Source organism: Penicillium robsamsonii, assembly GCF_028829455.1.
Source record: "Penicillium robsamsonii strain IBT 29466 chromosome Unknown utg000003l_segment0_segment0, whole genome shotgun sequence".
NCBI classification, from domain to species: domain Eukaryota; kingdom Fungi; phylum Ascomycota; class Eurotiomycetes; order Eurotiales; family Aspergillaceae; genus Penicillium; species Penicillium robsamsonii.
The window spans coordinates 4,128,569-4,148,451 of NW_026643221.1; the positions used below are offsets into that span (position 1 = coordinate 4,128,569).

General features: G+C 48.6%; 5 protein-coding genes across 5 annotated transcripts; 2 read left to right on the forward strand and 3 right to left on the reverse strand.

The window, feature by feature from the left end:
* Nucleotides 1–673: 673 nt before the first annotated feature.
* On the reverse strand, nucleotides 674–2,874 carry N7447_006297 (uncharacterized protein; the record flags this gene model as incomplete). Its single annotated transcript, XM_057230559.1, has 2 exons — nucleotides 674–1,384; nucleotides 1,435–2,874. The coding sequence occupies 2 exons, from the start codon at nucleotides 2,872–2,874 to the stop codon at nucleotides 674–676; spliced, it is 2,151 nt and encodes a 716-aa protein (XP_057085649.1).
* A 4,272-nt stretch (nucleotides 2,875–7,146) lies between these two features.
* N7447_006298 (leucine-rich repeat domain-containing protein) lies at nucleotides 7,147–9,649 on the forward strand (the record flags this gene model as incomplete). Its single annotated transcript, XM_057230560.1, has 2 exons — nucleotides 7,147–7,188; nucleotides 7,283–9,649. 2 exons carry the CDS (start codon nucleotides 7,147–7,149, stop codon nucleotides 9,647–9,649), a joined length of 2,409 nt encoding a protein of 802 aa, XP_057085650.1.
* Nucleotides 9,650–11,267: 1,618 nt separating this feature from the next.
* On the forward strand, nucleotides 11,268–12,640 carry glcA (type 1 serine/threonine-protein phosphatase catalytic subunit GLC7; the record flags this gene model as incomplete). The annotated part of the gene is made up of 4 exons (XM_057230561.1): nucleotides 11,268–11,444; nucleotides 11,519–11,920; nucleotides 12,051–12,350; nucleotides 12,432–12,640. The coding sequence occupies 4 exons, from the start codon at nucleotides 11,268–11,270 to the stop codon at nucleotides 12,522–12,524; spliced, it is 972 nt and encodes a 323-aa protein (XP_057085651.1). The 3' UTR covers nucleotides 12,525–12,640.
* Nucleotides 12,641–14,945: 2,305 nt separating this feature from the next.
* Nucleotides 14,946–16,170, reverse strand: sar1 (Arf family GTPase SAR1; the record flags this gene model as incomplete). Its single annotated transcript, XM_057230562.1, has 5 exons — nucleotides 14,946–14,986; nucleotides 15,097–15,396; nucleotides 15,521–15,626; nucleotides 15,799–15,902; nucleotides 16,152–16,170. 5 exons carry the CDS (start codon nucleotides 16,168–16,170, stop codon nucleotides 14,946–14,948), a joined length of 570 nt encoding a protein of 189 aa, XP_057085652.1.
* An 840-nt stretch (nucleotides 16,171–17,010) lies between these two features.
* On the reverse strand, nucleotides 17,011–19,203 carry N7447_006301 (DUF2457 domain-containing protein; the record flags this gene model as incomplete). Its single annotated transcript, XM_057230563.1, has 1 exon — nucleotides 17,011–19,203. The coding sequence occupies one exon, from the start codon at nucleotides 19,201–19,203 to the stop codon at nucleotides 17,011–17,013; it is 2,193 nt and encodes a 730-aa protein (XP_057085653.1).
* Nucleotides 19,204–19,883: the final 680 nt, after the last annotated feature.

Below are 19,883 nucleotides of genomic sequence, written 5' to 3' on the forward strand. Positions count from 1 at the left end.
GAGGGCTGGAAAAGAAAACCGTCACTACGAGTTACTAGCGTGGGGTCGATCAGTATTTGCAAATCGAAAAATATCTTAACGACCTTGGGTAATTTAAACATTTAAATTTGTATATTTCTAGTGCTGAGAAACCGTTTCAAGGGGCTGATGTCACTTTTGATACTCCCCCGCTCGGCCAAGCCGAAATCTAGCAGATGACAGTCCTTTGATACTTTATATTTGGCAGATGTACAGGCTCACATGAGGCTCTTCGATTAGAATATACTCCCAAACTTTAGTATTCATACACTTGAAACTGTTTATACACACAACATAGCCTATTTTGACAAGAAGAAAAAGAAACAACAAACTTGTCATATGACCAAGAGCAAGCGGGCCAAAATAACGAGCGAAGCCAAAAACGATCAAATGCATATTAATAAGAGAGAAGACACCTTGCTATGCCAATGAAGTGGGGAGCGGGAAACAAAAAAGCAAATACACCAGACAAGGATAATGAGTGTATTATCCGAAAGTGCCCGCGAAGACTGGCAAGAGGTGCCTGTCATACTGTAGACCCAATGAAGCGGGAAGGATGATGACGAAAGATAGGGCTGCAGCTGCCCCGAAGCAGAAAGACCCTAGTCTAAGCCATAAACCTTGATGGAGCCGCTCGAGCCGCCTGTATTTTTTATCAGATGACCACGGCGTCTTCGTCCCGATAGTAGTCCGCATCGTCAAAGAAAACGGCTGTCTGGCGTCCTATTTCCTCGATCACGCTTCCCCGCCGGGTGCTTGGGGTCTGAGGACGTGATGAGCAAGTGGATTGGGACATGCTATCCGACAAGTCAACGAAGCGCGACTCGCTCCTGTAGTCAGACTTATCGCGCTCGGGGAGGTTGTCATCTAAACGCTCGACCATCGAGTCTGGATTTTCATTTTCTCGCTTGCGGAGTCGACGAGAGAGGATTGGGGAGAGCGCACGTCCACCGGTCCTGGATTCCTGGAGTCCTTTCATGATCGCATTCTCGACCTTGAGTCGGTTTTGAATAAATTGAATCTTGGGGAATGTGCTTTGCTGCCCGACATGTATCATGCGGGCGAGCCTTTCAGGACTAGGATCGGAAAGAATGTGGATGAAATCGGAGGGAATGGTTTTTGGCCAGATAGTCACAGTACCACTGAACTTTTGCAACCAGATCTCGCTCCAGTCTTGACCCATAGGCCGTGGGAGGAGCTCCAGATGCCGAAGAACTCGAAGCCATTTGTTGAGGTCTAATTTGATGTACTGCTCGATTGCAGTGCCGAGGAAGCCACCGCGCCAACCACGGCCCTTGCGGTGTGTGACTGGTCGCCCCACTGTTCCTCTAGAACTAAAGAAGAAGAGGTTGATGTGGGGGTTAACCTGGAGTATTGTTAGTGGCAAAAGAGTAAGATGGATGAAATTAATTTTACCTGGGATACGATCGTAAAGTTGACATTGAAATGTAGGTTCAACGATTTGATAGGTATGTCGGTCCGCAGGCTGCCGTCCTTCCATTTGTGGCCAAACGAATAAGGGGCCAGAGTTCCATCGCGCTTTTTAGTCATTAATACAACAGGGTTTAAAATGCCTGGAACAGCCGCCGAAGCAAGCACGGCACTCCATATGACGCAATCGGGACAAGTCAGATAATTGGCTAGGATAGTCGGTGAATGAGGATCCGAGGGCACACAGGTGACATTCAAAATGCGCCCGGTCCGCTCGTAAGCTTCCCGAAAGGTCGTTGAGCCCCTACAAAACCAGGCGCATTGCCGAGCCCAATCCAGAGTATCGAACCGAGCACCAGTTCGCCACCAGCGATGGATCCAAGTTGCTAGCCCTTCGTGGCATGCGCGAATCCGATGTGCTAGAGCTGGAACGAGCAGCTCCTTCAGCTCATCATCCGTCCGAGTCGCGACTAGTCCCGCCACCAGTGCTCCGCCTGACGTGCCGGTTATGATTTCTGGGAGGACATCATTATCCAGCAGCGCTCTTACAACCCCGAAGTGGTAGTAAGCAAACGTAGCCCCACCCGAAAGGCAAAGAGCGGTGCGTCCGAAGTTCGTATCGAGATGTTTGAAAAGCTGATACTTGTCATCCTTGTCAATCTGCTTATTGTCCAAAACGATCTGTATGCATGCGTGCACCTCGTCGATATATTCTTGAACCAGCTCCTTAGTCCCCGAATAGGTCTCGCTGTATATCCGAGGATTTTCGACGCCGGCGAAGTTGTTCTTGACGCAAGCCTCCAAAAGTGCTCGCAGATCTTCAATGGCAGGTACCTCGCTGGAGCCGACTCGACCATGTTCCATTTCCCATTCCGCATCCTTCCTTAGCTGTCTCAGCTGCGACACCACTTTGTTGACAGTGAGATGGTCGTAGTAAGCGTATTCGTCTGTCTTTTTCCACTTTTCGGTTCCGAGGTGGACGTCCAGCGCCTGAGCCGCTTTCAACCAGTCGGGATAGTTTTTCTGCGCAGATAGCTCTTGACGCAGCCTTTCCCTCTTCCCCCGCCATGTCACCCACTGCTCATACAATAATATGTAGACGCGAATTAGAGCATAGCCGAAGCTCAGCACTGCGAGCCACGCGAATACAATGAAGAGGAAGGGCCATTTCAAAACAGAATATAGCACTCCTTCCCTCGTTTCGTCCTTGCTTCGCTTTGGTGTTTTGCGGCGGCCACGGCTCTTACGTACTCTTTGATTGATCGGGCGCCAGTCGTTGATGGCTGTCAATGGGGAAGCTTCCGGGGCGTTCAGCGCCTTCTCGAACCGCTCGAGTTCATCGGGCTGAATGAAGTCACGGTCATAGTCAGGGAGACAGGCCGGATCGTAAGGGTCGTACACTGCAGGTTTGTTCTCAGTGGTCATGTTCAACACATTCTGAATACACCAATAAAGATGTTGAGAGTCATAGAGGTACCTGGAACTCCGGTTGGGGAGGCTACGTCGTACGATGACGTTGGTGTCACGTGTAGTTTATCTCCGCATTGCGGCTAGTGTATTTCAAGAAAGAGCTACGTAGTCTCGTTTTCTATTTGCTGAGTCATCTAGATCTTGCCCCGCCAGATAAGAAATAAAAGACATCCCCTAACCATGGATGGCTCGGTAGCTAACCAGCAATTGATTCCAATTCAAAACTTTGTTGTTCTTGCAAAAATGAAGGAAATTGTAGATCTACAAGAAGCAATCTATTTCGAATTGAACTTGTCACGCAATTTACAACCTCGACATTCTTTGTATCGGGAGTGAATTAACTTTGAGAAACTATGGCCGGCATCATCCCACCTTGTCATGCTGCGGCATTTTGAGTACGACAATGCCGCCGGCCGTGCGACGGCATTGGAAAAAAAAGTCGCTGGAATGTACCCCTCCATGCAAGATCTCCGGAGACAATTGACATCCCTTCATGCAATCTCTTATTCACGGGCTCAATGCTCAATTAGCGGGGTCATCGCGCTCGCCTCCCGAGGCCAAATGCGAGATTTCTTTTGTTCCGCCTCAAAGAAGCATGCTATAGCTCACCGCTACATGCTGGGCGGCACGAGTATTGAGAGAGATGTCAGTGTCCTCTCGTGATTGGTAGGCGTCTCGGGAGAGTTTGTTTGTCACAGCCGAGTTGGAGGTCCAGGAAAGCCTCCTATGGGCTGGCGAGGGTCAACTGTACGTTAGCCACATGCACCAAAGACCGGGAAGTGCTCTGTGCTCACAATATCGGACATAAGGTACGGAGTAGCAGATCGGAACATCTGCTTTTGATATTATACGACCGGGAGGCGTCATTTCGGTCACCTGATGTTAAAAACGACCCCTTAATCACATATCGAGTATGATTTGCAGCGAACTAAATATCCTTAGCGTCGTCACAGGCTGCAGGTCTGGTCCATAATTAGACTCGTTTAGGAGAGGATAGCCCGAACGCTTTTATCATTTGGTCGTGTTCTCCAATGCTGATCACGTTGATCAGCCTACTAAATCCTTAAATCCAAATGTTAAAAAAAAGTAAACATGCTATAAGCCATCGCTTTTCATTGATACTTTGCGATTGTACACTGGCTTGTACCAGCAAGTTTTACGCATCACTTTCGATAGTGTTCGGCTTTTCTCCTAGTGATACACAGTAAGGTTATTTATTGTCCCGTGTTGCGCGGTAGCCGCTCAGGTTATTGTGTTGCTTTAGCCTTTTGTGATATCCCTGAACGTGCCGGGAGGGCCGATTTTAAGTGCGGATTCATGTCAAGGTTACCATGTTCTCTCCCATGCCCCGCTCTTTGAAGTCAAGGAGGCCTTGGCATTTTTGCTATCTTCGATTTCAAAGTCGAATTCTCATTCCCCATTTGGCTCTATGCAGATCCTGGATCTTCTCTCGTGCAATATTGTGGCGTTGGGGCCTGTGAGAAGGCTTTCTCCCCCGCTTGCGAGGTTAACCCCAGTACTCCCTGAACGTGAGCGGCAAAAGCAAAAAGGAAAAAAAGTCCAGGGAGCCACATTCGGGGCTTGGCAAGGGAATGCGTCTGTAAATGACCCGTCCCGTGTCTTACCCAATGAACAGGCTCGACACCTATGTATGTCCCATATCGTACTGCGCACTAGACGGGGATCGTCTGGGGTGGGGAAAACTGTCCTCGGATCTCCGAGCCCGGGCAACGACCGAAAGAATTTACTAGGGGCCAACATGGCTTTTGTTGTTTTATGTTGCCAACGGTAGAGTACTAAATATGTGCACCATTGTAGTATGTAGTGGATAGGCAATGCAGATCGAGTTGATCGCACATCTGTGCCCCCCCCCCCCCCCTCCCCCTTAGTTATGTCAAAAGGTGTAATTTCCATGTGCTGAATTCCTGGGGGTTTGAGGGGGCATTCAGCCCTGATCGGCCGAAAAGATAGGCGTCTTATTTAATTTTACGAAGTACTTCTGGAAAGAACAGGGTCTATAAGTACGGAGTACATATGCACGCTATAGCACCCACTTCAATAGCGGCAGGGATGCTGTAGACTCCTCACATGAAAAGTACACTGTCGTATGCAGCGAGGTTGGGATCTGAAGTTGAACCGAGCGTTTGCGGCGCATTTCCATAAATTCCTTGGAATGTTAGCGTTCAATATTTTGATTTAACTACACCTATACCCCACGCTCTGGGATCTGTCGCAGGGATAAAAAAAAAAGAATAAATCGTAAATTATACCTTCGGAGTACGTAGTACAAAGTTTTAAAGCTGCATTTGTCCTTGATACTCAAATATGAAACATCAATATAAAATCTGCACAAAAGCACGGTATTCAAGGGTTGTTAACGACCCCCCTTCGGATAGAGATAAAATACATAGATGAAGGGGTAACATTGAACCATGGAACAGCCGCCCTTATCCGTTTTCTATAGAGGCGGTGTGGCTGATATCGGAAGTCAAGAACCCATGAGACAAAACTCTTATAGTCCGTTGATGTCATAACAAAGAGTATCATGTTGTATATATCTGGATTAAAAAAAAAGATATCCGATTTCCAGTATCTCCATAAACCCAGAGGAATGTCAGATGTCAGTGCGAGTTGACGGATTAGGACGAGCTCAGATAGCGTAATTGCGAATTCTAGTTGGATGTCGCTGATTCGTCCTTTTACCGGGATTCATCAAGGTATAACACCAACCCGGTCCTCTGTTGATGCTCATTCTCGCTGAATTTCTGAATGACTGCATCCACTAATTCCCTTTTAAGGAGGCAGGCATCCTGCGAGCATGCAGATATCCTCCCATGCATGTGCGCCCCCGCCAATCGTATGCCTCGTGCGATCATTCGCTTCCTTCTAAACCCTGATTTGATCGCCTGCCCCTTCAGCGCCTACAGATGACCAACGACATATTCGGCAAGGGCACAGCGTGTGAGTCGTACTCTCTCTGAAGAGTCAGAGTGGACAAAAAAATAGATGATACGGAGTACAAGACCCGATAAAAAAAGTAGAAAAGCGGGCCAAAAAGAGCACAGGGCAACTACCCAGCTCTCGGCATTTCCACCCGGTCTGCATCGTGGACTCAGGTTGCCTGCGTGTGGCTGCGTCGGAGATTGATCAACACGCAGCCACCAAGATAGGATTTCACAAGTTTCAACAGTTCCCTGGAGGGGAGTTTCAAATGTATGATTGGGAAGTACAAATTTTTTTTTTACTGTCGATCAAAGAGCCCCTCGGTACAGGACCCACCGATAGTATATGGTCTGAGTTTCCTTGCTCCACGATCGGCTCACAATGTTGACGCTATATGAGAACTCTATGGTTCAGTCATGCAACAGAGATCAAACCATCATAGATTAATCTACGTTGAGAAAAATCCCCCCTCATCTCCTTATAGGGTAATAGGTGGGTAAATAGTGTAATCGTTGATTCCAATCGGTTTGATAGACGCGGGAGAGAAGTCGGCGAACTAAAATCCTAGGCGCTTTCTCCATAGGCTCGCCACTCCTAACCGGGTATAGTAGCTGCAGCGGTAGCAGATATTTATTTATATTAGTGATGGCTATACGGTATTAGACTAAATAGTCTGTGCATATATATTACCTTAGATAGGTCAAATTTTGAGAAGAGGACAGACTGTGTATATTTCGGGGGTAAAAAAATAGGTAGAATCGGACAATTACATTGCGAGGGTAAATTATATTTAAAAAATCATGAGAAAGAGAGATAAAAACCAATCAAAAGTATATCAGACGACAATCATTTTGATCTTCTCAGCTGATAAAAGAAATTCGGAATACGTGTATTATGGCGTATATGGTATTGTGTTATCAGGATAAGCCGTATTATTTAGCTAAATAATTGGTTACCCCGTGCCACCACTTTTCTCTCTTCACCTTTTCTATCTCTACACTTTTCAAGGTCTCACGAGATCGAGTCACTCTTTGACTCATATTTAATTCAATAGGTATCATACCTCTTCATTTACCAGTCTCCTAGATTCCCCGAACCCCCGATGAGACTGGCCGATTTCACACCATTGCTGACCCTCGCATTCAGAGCCTCGATTGCTCGATCTTTTTTTCGGGTCTCAGTCGGGTCGCACAAGCAAGATGTCGACTACATCTAGTAACATCTGTTGAGCTATTCCATCTTCAGCGTTCTCCCCCCCTTCTCCACCAAATCCCCGTTGGCGCCATGGAGAAAATCAACACCGGGGATGGTCAACTTTTCATAAAGGTTTGTGTTTTTAATGCAGTCGCCTGATCATTGAGATGATAGAGATTGTCGGAGTATTTTGGTCTTATAGAGCTAACACGCGTGGTTGCCATAGAATGTCGCTAGCTATGTTCGCACCCACGAGAAAGCCCTCGCCAATGCACTACAGCTCCGTCGCCAACCCACCAAAAATAGCATTCCACAATCACCCAGTGTTCCTTTGACCCCTGGTAGCTCCTTCGCATCGACTTCCTCAACCCTGGCTGCGGCCTTCTCATCCGCAGCATTAAAATTCATGTCGCAGAATGTTAAAACCGCCAAACTTACATTGACTCCCCACCACCTTTTCTATCTCCTCTCCCGTTTCGAAGAATTGAGCATTGCCGTTGGCCCTATGAACATCAGATTGGAGAATATTCACACCGAGGTTTCGCAATCCTATGTTTCATTCCTGAACAAGCCCCAACAATCCCGGGGCGATCGGGCCTCCATCCATTCGGTATCCAGTGTTCGTAGTGTGATGTCTGGTATGACCGACCTCTGGTCATCTTTCCGCCTCGGATCCAATACCCCAACCAAATCGGACAGAGCCAAGGCCGCCTTGGAAACAGACCTGAAGTACTTGTACTCTGCATTTACCAAGATCCCGTGTCTTCGTTTGGCCCCGGACCACCGTGCTCCTCTGATCTCTGGATATGAAGAATTTCCTTTTGATACGGCTGTGCCGCTGCACTCCTTTAAAAATTTGAGCGCTTTAGAGATTATTGATCTAGATTACCGTTCTTTCTATGGCTGGGACAGATTATCCGAGCAACTACGCACCTTGACCATCAAGAGAGGCCACTTGGATGACCCGGCCGATCTTTTAACGAGAATTGTGTTGGACGATATTGATAAACGTCGCCGACGGTCTGCCAAGTCTCAACAGTCGCCTTCACTGGGATGGACCAGTTCCAGCAGTCAGCCGGTTCACACTCCCGACCAGGCCAACTCCCTCTCAGCCCCTGGGTCTCCTATCGTGGACACCGCATTCGGAACCAGCACTAGTCCTAGATCTATCCCGATGATCCGAGCTGGCTCAGATGGTACCAAAAACCGCACTAGGGCCGGAAGTGTCTCTCCAACTCGGCCGACCACGAAGCATGGCCACCGTCGAGGTCACTCTCGGCAAATTCGCCGCACGGGCTCCGCAAGCTCTGAATCAAGCGAGGCCTCTATCGGCTATCGAAATGGAAGCTCTACAAACCTTCTCGCAGATGTTCTCTCCCCTTCAAAATGGCGATTCCTACGACACCTGGGCCTTCCGGAAAATTCCTTGACATCCGTCTCGGCTGCCAGTCTCGCTCCTGTAGCCAACAGTCTCAACTCGCTTGATTTGTCCTCAAACCTTTTGACAGAGATTCCTGATGGTATAGCATCACTGGTGGCATTGAGAGCTCTCAACTTGTCGCATTGTATGATTGAGTCTCTTCACTCGCTCACTCGGAATCCCCTTCCCGCCATCACCGTTCTCACCCTCCGCGGGAATCGCCTTCGTTCACTCGCCGGCATTGAGCGGTTGCTCTCTTTGGAAAGATTGGATCTTCGTGACAACAACCTCACGGACCCCACGGAGATTGCACGGTTGACCAGTCTCCCTGAAATACGGGAGATCTGGGTATCTGGCAATCCATTCGTCAAGACCCACTCTGGATATCGAGTTGTGATCATGAACCTGTTCCGCCGAACGCCTGGTTATTCCGAGGACATTATAATTGACGGCAGAGGTCCGGGGTATACCGAGAGGAAGCAACTTGTTGAGCGAGTTGCAGAGCCGCAAGCTGCACCGGTTGTACGCTCCAGTGCGGCAGATGAATCAACGGTTGTGCAAAAGTCTACTATATCGAAAGTTCCCCAGGACCTTGCAGTTTTCAAACCTCAGGAAGACGAAGAAGATTTGCAAATTAATGGTACACAGCCGAAGGAAAGTGACGGGGGAACCAACCGTCGCAAAAAGCTCCAACGACGCAGGATAGTCGATATTTCGGTGGACAATCCATTTACCACCGATGGTCTGGGCAATGCAGGAAGCACAGCTCTCCCCGCTCTTCCCGTTCAGCAAATCCAACCACCAGTCGACCATCCCATTGTTGTCCCTGTTGACCAGCCGTGGAGGCTGGAGAGCGCCGTTCAATCCGGATCATCAAGCATGCAAAGCCCTGCAAAGCCTATGAATTCACCAAGTCCTCCTCTTGTACAGGCTTTGCAAAGTAAGGACAGGAGCATGGATGAAGAGTTCTGCCACCAGCAGCTGGAAGTTCTTCGTCAAAACGTGGGCCATAACTGGCTAACTGTTCTCGGCGAGAATGATTGGGATAACTCCCATAAAGACTTCGCCCACAGCTCTGGGGCCGGCTTGGACCATTCTGCTCATATTACCACACCCCCAATCACCCGCTCGAACACCCAAGCGATCCTGAGCGGACATGCGTTTAGCGGATAAAATACCATTTCCCCCTTACAGTTCACGGCTCATGACATCTCCTGCCGGGACTCCGTTGATCTCTCACATTTCCGTCTTATGACTCCCGGAGTTCTCTCTGTCGTGGATGCGACGTTCACCTGCTTCAGCGGTTTTTTTCACATCTCTTTTCCTTATTCACGGGGATCTACCTCCCCTGTCCCTCGAGGACTTATTTGAACAACATATTCCCAACACGAGCTGACCATTCTATGCATTGTTTTCGGCGTTGGATGACTTACGAGACATGGTGGGTTGGATGTATGAACTATTTACGGCTGTCTTTTTTGGTTTCTTTTCACTGTCTCGATTTCCCTTTTGGGTGTGGTCTTTGATCCGCGGAAGGCACAGTGAAAGACATGTTTTGTTTTCGGTAGCGTGTACTGTATGACTTTCAATTTCGGGCATGTTGGCGTTGGAAGGATCTTTTGACTTTAATTCCCCTCTTGTTTGGTTCCTCCTGTTTTCAATTCCTCTATGATGCACTTCTGCATTGTATAAGACCAGAGCTTATAGCTCATTTGAGAAGAATGATAGTTATTTTGGAGGTTTCCTATACCTTTCTACCCTAGATATCCATGTAGAGTCTAAGAGTACTAGACATAAAATATGATATCAGTCTAGATGCATTGTCTCCCACTTAGTAGATCAGCCTCCTTTGCTTGGACCCTTTTGGCGTCGAGGGCGTTGTCTCGACCTAGAACCCCTCTATGCAAAAACCTGCATAGTCAAAGCGTCTGTAGCACAGAAGAGATCAAATATAATAATAGAAAGAGTAGAATATAGAATAATAATCTATATATAATGAAAGTAAGGAAAAGTCCCTATAAGCCTATATATAACATCCCCCCCCCCCCGGAAGATCAAACACGCGCAAACACAAATGGGAACTTCCCGCTTTCTTCAAAAAGATTCTCTTCTTCTCTCATCTCCACATCTTCACGTTCTACGTTTTATTGCTGAGATTTAAACTGGTTTGATATATTCCATCCGAGAAAATTTTCTCCCTTGATTGAAATTCTCTTCTCGACACTCACCTCGATTAATCTCGACTCCGACTTCTTTCCATCGAGAGTCTGCTCTGTCGCTCAGCCTCGTTTATCTTCTTGAGGCGTCTAGGAGCCCATTTTCTTCGATATCCAACGTGCGCGTATACAACCACTCGGATAGGCACCACCGTTTACACCCATCTGGCATCTCTGCCAGAACAGTTTTTTTTTCCCTCTTCTTTCCCGCGGCCGTTGGGGCCCTTCTCTAGATCTGTTGGTCTTGAAATCTTCTGTTTGGTAGGTCTCGATTTCTTTTCCCTCCGTGCTTCTCCCAACCCCGACCGCCCAAAGGGGGAAGAAAAACCAAAAAAAATCTCGAGCGCGTTCTTCAATTTCACCTCCCCATGGGATTTGGAATGCAGACTGGACTTCATCTCATTCTGTGACTCTTTATTAACTTGCTTTTCTCGATAGTAACAGGACATAGCCGCCGCGTCATCAAATCTCTGTTATTCTCACCCGATCGCTCCGGAAGTCTCTCTTCCACCCTTCGCTTTTCTTTTCCTTCCCATTTTTCCCTTCTTTCGTGTTTTTCTTAGACATTATTCGCCATGGCCGATCAAGAGGTGGATTTGGACTCGATCATCGACAGGCTCTTGGAGGTGAGGGGTAGCCGCCCTGGCAAGCAGGTTCAGCTGCTGGAGTCTGAGATCCGTTTCCTCTGCACCAAGGCCCGTGAGATCTTCATCTCTCAGCCCATTCTTCTCGAACTCGAAGCGCCAATCAAGGTGAGTTTTTTTTTGTGTCCGAGCGATCGCCTCGAGTCGGAATAGGCCTCCATCTAACATGTGTGTCTCGCTAGATTTGCGGTGATATCCACGGTCAATACTATGACCTCCTGCGTCTCTTCGAATACGGCGGCTTTCCTCCCGAGGCCAACTACCTCTTCCTCGGTGACTACGTCGATCGTGGCAAGCAGTCTCTCGAGACCATCTGCCTCCTCCTTGCGTACAAGATCAAGTACCCCGAGAACTTCTTCATTCTGCGTGGAAACCACGAGTGTGCCTCGATCAACCGTATCTACGGTTTCTACGATGAGTGCAAGCGCCGATACAACATCAAGCTCTGGAAGACTTTCACCGACTGCTTCAACTGCCTTCCCATTGCCGCCATCATTGATGAGAAGATCTTTACCATGCACGGTGGTTTGAGCCCCGACCTCAACTCCATGGAGCAAATCCGCCGTGTCATGCGCCCCACTGATGTAAGTTCCCTTCTTCCCATCTCACCCCCTCCCCTCTGGTGGATTGTGGTTCTATTGGCAGCGAAAGGAAAAAAAGTGACAGTGTGGGAGCGGGTTCGCGGCTAAAGGCCAACATCGCTGACTGAAATAGATCCCCGACTGCGGTCTCCTGTGCGATCTCTTGTGGTCCGACCCTGATAAGGATATCACCGGCTGGAGCGAAAACGACCGAGGTGTCTCATTCACATTCGGCCCCGATGTGGTTTCGCGCTTCCTTCAAAAACACGATATGGATCTAATCTGCCGTGCACACCAAGTTGTTGAGGATGGATACGAATTCTTCTCCAAGCGCCAGCTAGTTACACTATTCAGTGCGCCCAACTACTGTGGTGAATTCGATAATGCCGGTGCAATGATGAGCGTAGACGAGAGTCTGCTCTGTTCCTTCCAGGTGAGTTATTGCAATTTTCATCCCCAAGATCTTTTTTTTTATTATCAGTTCCTAACCTATGTTTTCTTCTTCTTTTGATAGATCCTGAAACCAGCCGAGAAAAAGCAAAAGTACGTTTACGGTGGCATGAGCGCCGGCGGTCCCGTCACTCCGCGAAAGCAAAAGAAGAAATAAAAGAATCAATACGAGCTTCCCCATGTGCAGCAGGTTCGGGCGGAGATAAGCGTTTCACAAATCTCTTTAACAGCGCCCTCACGACATTCTCCCTACAATCCCCGCGAGTCCTCCCCCCGGATCCACGAAAACGATGAACGACCGAGGAACCCCTCCGCAGCCAGGGCAGCCCGATATTCCTCCTCCCACACCGATAATATCACAGCTTCATTCTCAACTCCTCCCGGGCTCTCTCTCCCAGTGCGACATGCGATAAAAAAACAGTCACATCATTTCCTGGCCCGTGCAACCCTACTTCCGGAGCGGAGTTCAAATGCTTTGTTTCTCGACTCTTGTTTCTGTTTCTTGTTTCTAACCATCTGGATTGGAATGTTTTTTTTTTCCTTTCGGCATCCTGGGAAATGGGGAAGGGAATCTGGTTATCTTTTCTCTTTTTCTTTTTCCTCTCTAACTTCTTATTGTCCTGTTCCTTGTCTGCATGTGTTGTTTTCTTATCGAATCATATTCGTCTTTTCGAATCTTTTTCTAGTCCGATACGTACGATGGTAGTACTTCTCTCCTGCTGATGCATCGTATATCGGATTTGAAATAGGTCTGTCGGTCTTTAGCTAGCAGTGTGGATCTCGGTCTCGGGATGGTTTCGGAGGTTTAGATTGATTGCCATATGGGTGAGAATCACAATCGAGTGTTATCTAGGTCACATCTGTCATATTTTTCTACTTAGTTCATTTCCTGGCATACTCGAACTGATAGATCCAGGAAGGAATTCGAATGTCCTTCCAAGACTCGAGTTCCAGGTTACACTTAGAAAGGTCACCGCACTTATAAATTTTTTCCCACTTTTTCACGCCGTCTACCTGTAAAACTGAGTGTGGGAGAGAATACCTATAGGAAAAGACATTTAAAAAGAATATCCAAGACTACTGAGAAGACTAATCAAAGGGCTATTAAAGACAGCATGAGTGATTGTGTCATTATGAAGTAGGTATATTATAACCCATTATCCTCCACTGGCTGATGTTCTTTTGCTCAAGTGTCAAGTACTCCAAACTGAGATTCGTTAAACTTTGGCTCTTTCAGTATCACCATAAAGCAAGACAACATGGATGATAGCAGCTACCTTGATTTCGATGTACCATGGAGAACAACAATTTTATGACATCTTCGAATCCAAATCCTCAACAAACAGCGAATTCAACCTTTTCCACGCAAGTAAAGAAACCATCGAATCCCTTTTCAATCCAGATCAAGAGACACCCATCGCCAAACTGTGCTCTTCATTCGATACCAAAGAACGGCTTTTTCGAATCACCATGCCTCCAAAACCGCATAGTGCAGCAGCTGATACTATAGGTGCTGTGCTTAGGGACTCTTTGAGACCAATGGGACTATACTATACTATCCAAGGCTACCCAGGCGGAACCAATAGAAGAGATGCCCGGGGTAAACAGCCTGGCCACGGCTAGGGCCCGAGAAGGAGAGCGTGTCATGACCCTGATGCACCCTTTGATTCGCCCTCTGTTACTCTCGAGGTTGCATACTTAGATTCGGACTCGAAGGTGTCAGACTCGAAATTGAATTCAGATGTCTGATTTTGGCTTAACCCTAACGAGCGCAATGCCAACTATCTATGCTTAACACCCCAGATTCACAAGTCCCGTCCGGAAATTTGCATTGAAAAATGGGAAAGACAGCAGGGTAGAAGTCACCGCTCCGATGTCACCTACATCACTAAAAAAGGGGATCACCTCAATGTCACTCATCATCCTTTCATCATCCCGTTCGAAAGTCTCTTCTGTCGTCCGCCAGAACGCGGGGAGAGAGATATTGAGTTCTCACAAGGACAACTCGTGGAAATTGCAGAGACAATTTGGGAAACTCAGGGGTGGTAGTCTCGTCTTACCTGTAGCCACGACGGAAGAATAATCGTGGACAATTTGTATAGTATAGGAGATGACCGTAAGGAATTTGGGTAGCGAATATCAGTCATGTGATTTCATCACTGAGCACAATTTGTAGGTTGTAATACACCATCCCTATGCTTTATACCAAGAAAGAAGATATAGATTCAAGTCTTTGCCAGGAAAAACCAGCTAGCTAGCTCGAGCAAAAAGGCGCAGAACAAAAGGAGCAAGAATTGAACAAACATGGCAAGATGAGCGCGGAAGAGCGTTGTCGAGTAACACATTCAAGACATACAGGTACGTCCGGGGGTAAATATGGATTGGGTTTCTGGGAGGTGAGGAGTATGGGAGTGAGATTTCGGGTGTATAGTGATGTTGGAGAAAGCCCGAAGCCGACGCCAAAACCAAAGCCATTTTCATTTCACTTGGAATCTTAGTCGAGTGGAATGAGTGTGGATTTGAAGCTGACAGGTTGGAGAGGGAGATCGGTTTGTCGGGGGAACAGGGAGCACTCTGTTTAAACGTATTGAGACAACCATCTGATGCCCTCGCCGTATCCTGTGAAAGGAGAAAAGTTAGTTATAATCGTTTTTCAATGTGTGGGCTAGCCACGGCCCCGCATTTCCATTGTATATCCAACGCCAAGGCTCGGAATTGATGAAACTCACCCTGTCTCATAACAACACTGCACATGAACACCTCGATAGGACGGATACCCTCAAGAGGGACCTTGCCCTTACCAGTGGTCTGGTAAAGACCGAGCTGGTGGCGCAGCTCATCCTCGCTGACAGCATCGGGGTGATCGATCTTGTTTCCGAGAACGAGGAAGGGAACCTTAGAGAGCTCCTCCATGGCGAGGAGAGCGTCGAGCTCAGCCTTGGATTCGGGGAAGCGCTCGTAATCCTTGGCATCAACCAAGAAGACGATTCCGCTCACTTCGGGGAAGTAGTCCTTCCAGAGACGGCGGGCTGAAGGAAAAATGTATATTCGTTAGTTGTGTTCGATCTTAAGATTCACTGTGGAGGGGGTGTTATGTTGCTTGGCACTATGCTTGCGCAACATCACAATTCCCCCATTGAGAGTGTTACTCACCCTGCTGGTGACCACCGAGATCGAAGGTCGTGAAGCGGTTGTTACCGATGGCCAACTCCTCGGAGGTGGGGTGTGCGGTAGGTTGCAGGACGGCGACACGGTCGTTCTATTGGATGCCACTGTCAGTAAACAAGTCTATACAACGCGCAGTTCCCATATCTTTCCCAGGTCAGTGCGGCAACCCAGCGCAACCAGACTTCTAGATTTGTAGCCAGCGGAATTGAACACCAAATAGCTGTCTCTTCTCTCTCCAAACTAAACACTAACACTCAACTCACCTTCAACATGTGCAACAGCGTCGTCTTGCCGGCATTGTCCAGACCGAGGAACAGAAGCTTCGCGTGCTTATTGAGGAGACCTAACGAGGCTAGGACATCGTAGACTATAGGATGAAAAAGCGAAATTAGTAAATTGCGCACCTTGTACCTCGAAACGCACATCTCGATCACAACAGCCGGTACTGCGCCACAGCCGTCGCATGAATCGACATCGGAGTCGGAATGAAGATATTTTCAGTCCCAGTGCAGCTAGACTGTCCAGAGAGACATCTCGTTCTCTCTCCCTTCGTGTTTGAGATCGGCCCCGGACGGTGACCGCAAGTGATCGGGTGTGGTATCGGGAGGGTACTTACACCAGTTGACGATCCACATGGTGAAAGGTCGGAGTCAGGAAGTAATGCAGAAGAAGGTGAGTAGAGAACACAGATTATCAGTGACGAGCTGATTGGGGAGAGGTTGATGAACGGGGGGGGGGGGGGGAAGAGATAGAAGCCAAGAAGACAGGTTTGATGTTGTTTTCGGGGATTTGGTGCCTTAGGCAGGAAGACGGAATCCTCGCGCGATAAGCTCCGACTTGGTGGAGATGGGCTGATTTGGGTAATTTGGGTATGGACAACTTTGTAGATTCTTGTGATTGGGGGATTTTGATCATAGCTGCGTACTTCTATCTTGCTCATCGTGGCAAAGACTTGCCACTACTCGACCTCGTGGTTTACTGTTACCATCTACTATAGAAATCTACTATAGGAAGAGATTCATCTAACATATTTCATATTCACTCCCATCAAACTGATGGATCTCTTTATTCACAATGCAGAAAAGCCAGATAGGGGGTATATGCACCGCAGCCATGCAAGACAACAAAGGAAGCGACCTCCAGCAAGTCCCGAGGACCGCAGTATAGGAAAAGAGGGAAAAGAAAGGATATAGATGTACTTCCGACAGAAAATGCAAAGAAAGAACCACCTCCGTGTAGGAATTATTGAAGAAAAAGGGGGGAAAGGGATAAGGGTAAAGAAACCATTCATGTGGACAACACAAAGTCGGCTAATATGTGTAAGAAAGCGAAAGGCACTCGGATCGCTAACCGAGCAGGGTAAGACAAAATAACCCCGAAACCAAAAAGGTGACAAAAAAAGTAGGTATGTACAGGTAAAAAACAAACGGAGGGGGTGAAACTTTTTCATACAAGTTCCATATGGGTAGGGATGCCTAAACGGATAGGACGAGCTGGGCGTCTTGACCGACGCCGTAAGCTCTGCACCTCTCAGCAACTTCGAGGCCAAGCTCCTTCATCCGTTCGGCTCCATGGCCTGGAACAGGCCGTTTGCCCATCTGCTCTTTGGCAGCTTTGCGGCAGTGTTGACGCCAGAACTTTTCTTTGCGTTTCTGGCGCTTTTTCTCGAGCCCTTCGACAATGTCGACTGGGCCACGAGTGTGTAGTTGCTCACGGGTATGTGAGTGCTCATCCTCTGGGGACTCAGAGAATGCCGGGATACTTTGCCATCGGTGATCTTTGTCCAGGCCGGTGAAGAAAGGATTGGGGTCACGGGGAAGTGACTTGGTACGGACGAGAGGCCGGCGCTGAACCAGGTGGCTGATGTTTAGACCTTCGGGGGACTCAACGATGTGCATTTCCTCAGTGAATTGCCACTTGGCTGGGGTGGGCGACTTGGCTCTCACGCGTGGGGGCGGAGACTTGAGACGCTTGGGAGAAACACGCCCAGTGCGACGGGGTGGTGGGGACATCAAACGTCTGGGAGAGTGGCGGGGTGAGTTCTTGCGAGCCTCGCCCTCTGGCCGTCCTCGGGTAATTTCCTCACGGCGACCTATGGCGGAGGGCACGCTGGAAAGCTGTTCCTCAGAGGGTTCAAGGTCTTCGTCGTCCTCGGGATCGCTGGTGGGGAAGCTAGGGTCGATATCTTGGGGGATGATAACTTCTTTTAGGCGGCGCCGTTCTTCGAGACAAGTTTTGTAGGCAAGTTCGAGGGGACGATCCTCGTCGAGAGTTCCACAGACAAAGTCGGTACTGTCGGGAAGGTTCGGGGTCCTCGAACGAATATTTATGCTCTTGGAGGTCTTCGAAGCGCGACGGGTACCGATCTTTTGCACGGGGGCTGGAAGCCAGTTCAAGTGATCGTCCGTCATTGAGTCGAAAGACGTGTTCGAGGCGCGGCGTCCCATGGTTGAGGGGCGTGTATCGATGGGTTGACTGGTTGGTTCTTGGACACGGTGTGATGATCCCCAAAACTCGATATCAGAACCATCGTCGTCGCTCTCGTCCGACTCAGCGAAGCCAGCCTCGTTGTCCGATTCATTGCCCTCATCTGAAGAGAAGTCGTGCACAGTCGAGTCGTCGTCAAGGATGTCATCCATATCTTCCTCCTCCTCCAATGCTTCCTCTTCTGCCTGTTCACCGAGCCGTCGGATGGCCATTTCTTTCTTCATACAGTCATTTAAAGTGATCTTTTCCGTATAGTCGGCCTCCCTGTTCACCCATTCATCGTCTTCGTCCATGGAGCTGGCAAACTCGTGGAACCGGGTGGCTTCGGATTCCTCGAACTTGCCCAGTCCACTGGTCGGGACACCCTTGTGGTCTGTAGACGCAGAGACAGCCTCCTTGGAAACCACTTTGGAAACCTCCTTGGGGTTTTCCTTCAAGGTGGGAGAGGCTCTGCGAGCAGCAGGTGCAGGGGATCCACGGCATCGCGGCCGGATGGAGACTTTGCGTGCCGGAGATCGCTCCCTCTGGCTGTTTGAAGCGGTCTCCCGTCCAGGGCACACGAAAGTAAGTGTGCTTTTGCGTTTGAGTTGAATCAAGGGTTCCTCTATGGGAAGCTCCTTCTGTGCTTCGGCCTTGGGTGGGAGTTCTTGTGATGCAGAAGGTGAGATGGGAGAACTCCGCTCATTCTGGTCACCAGTTTTACGACCACAAGCGAAGCTAATGCATCGTTTGCGGCCAAGGTTAGCCTCGACGGAAGTTTCACTGGCATCAACGACCTTGACTTTAGGGGTCGAATTCTTCTTTTCCACCAACGCAGCATTTCTCATCATCTGAGGTGGCAAAGGCGGGCTGGGAGTATTAGACAAGGATGGACTTGTGAGGCCGCCGTCGCTGGTCAGCTCGGCCGTTGAGACGCCACTGATGTTGCTATGAGGGTAGGATCGGTACAGGTAGGAGTCGTAGTGGGGGGCGTGTGGATCGGTTGGGGACATCTCCGGGCTGCTCCGCAACGCGCGCGTGAGCAGTGATTCCTGGCGGTTCACCGATGGCCGAGCAAGCATAATCTGTTCGGAATTCATCTGGGTAGCGTGCATGTCGTGTTCAGGGGGTTCGTCGACGTCCTCGGCCAAGTCGGCCTCGTCGTTTGCCGGTTTGGGGGACGTGTTCGATGACATGAGCATCTTCAATAGGTTATGAAAAGAAAACGTTCTTTCTCCGCCATGAGACTGTGCCATGTTTCAAAGGGGAAAAAGGGTTCGCGGTATAGTTCCAAAGTATGAAAAGGAGGATGAGGGTTGAGGCGAGTGGTGTAGGATCGTGTTGAAGGCGAGGTTAGGACGGTGCTTGAAAGATATGAGGTCCTTCAACAAATGCTGTCTTGATATCGATCAATGTTAAATCGATCGACCACAAAGGCAGAACAAGATGTCCCGAGCGAGGACGATTGTCATGATATAAACCGCATGACTAGGGGGTTTCGAGACGAAGGAGGGTATTCGCCAAGATCGATAATTGTGCCTAAGAATGGCAACTCAATGTCTGAAAACTAGATCTCGAATACCTCCGGCTTGAAGGTCCGTGCTTTCAGAGAGATCGATATAAAAGGAAAAAAGCAAAGTGCAGGAATGTCGAGGTCAGAACGAGAAGTGGAGTGGAGATTATAAAGAGTAAAAACAAGGAGAAGTTTGGGGAAAGGTTGACAATAATAACATAAGAAGATCGCGCAAGTAGAAGTGCAGGGGTCGATGTCTTGGAGGGGGGAAGAAGAGAGAGTGACGATACGGCAGCCCGGCACTGTCGCATTAGGACTAGCCTTGTTTTTTAAATTTTCTTTTCCCACGTTTTTTAAAATTTCAATTTT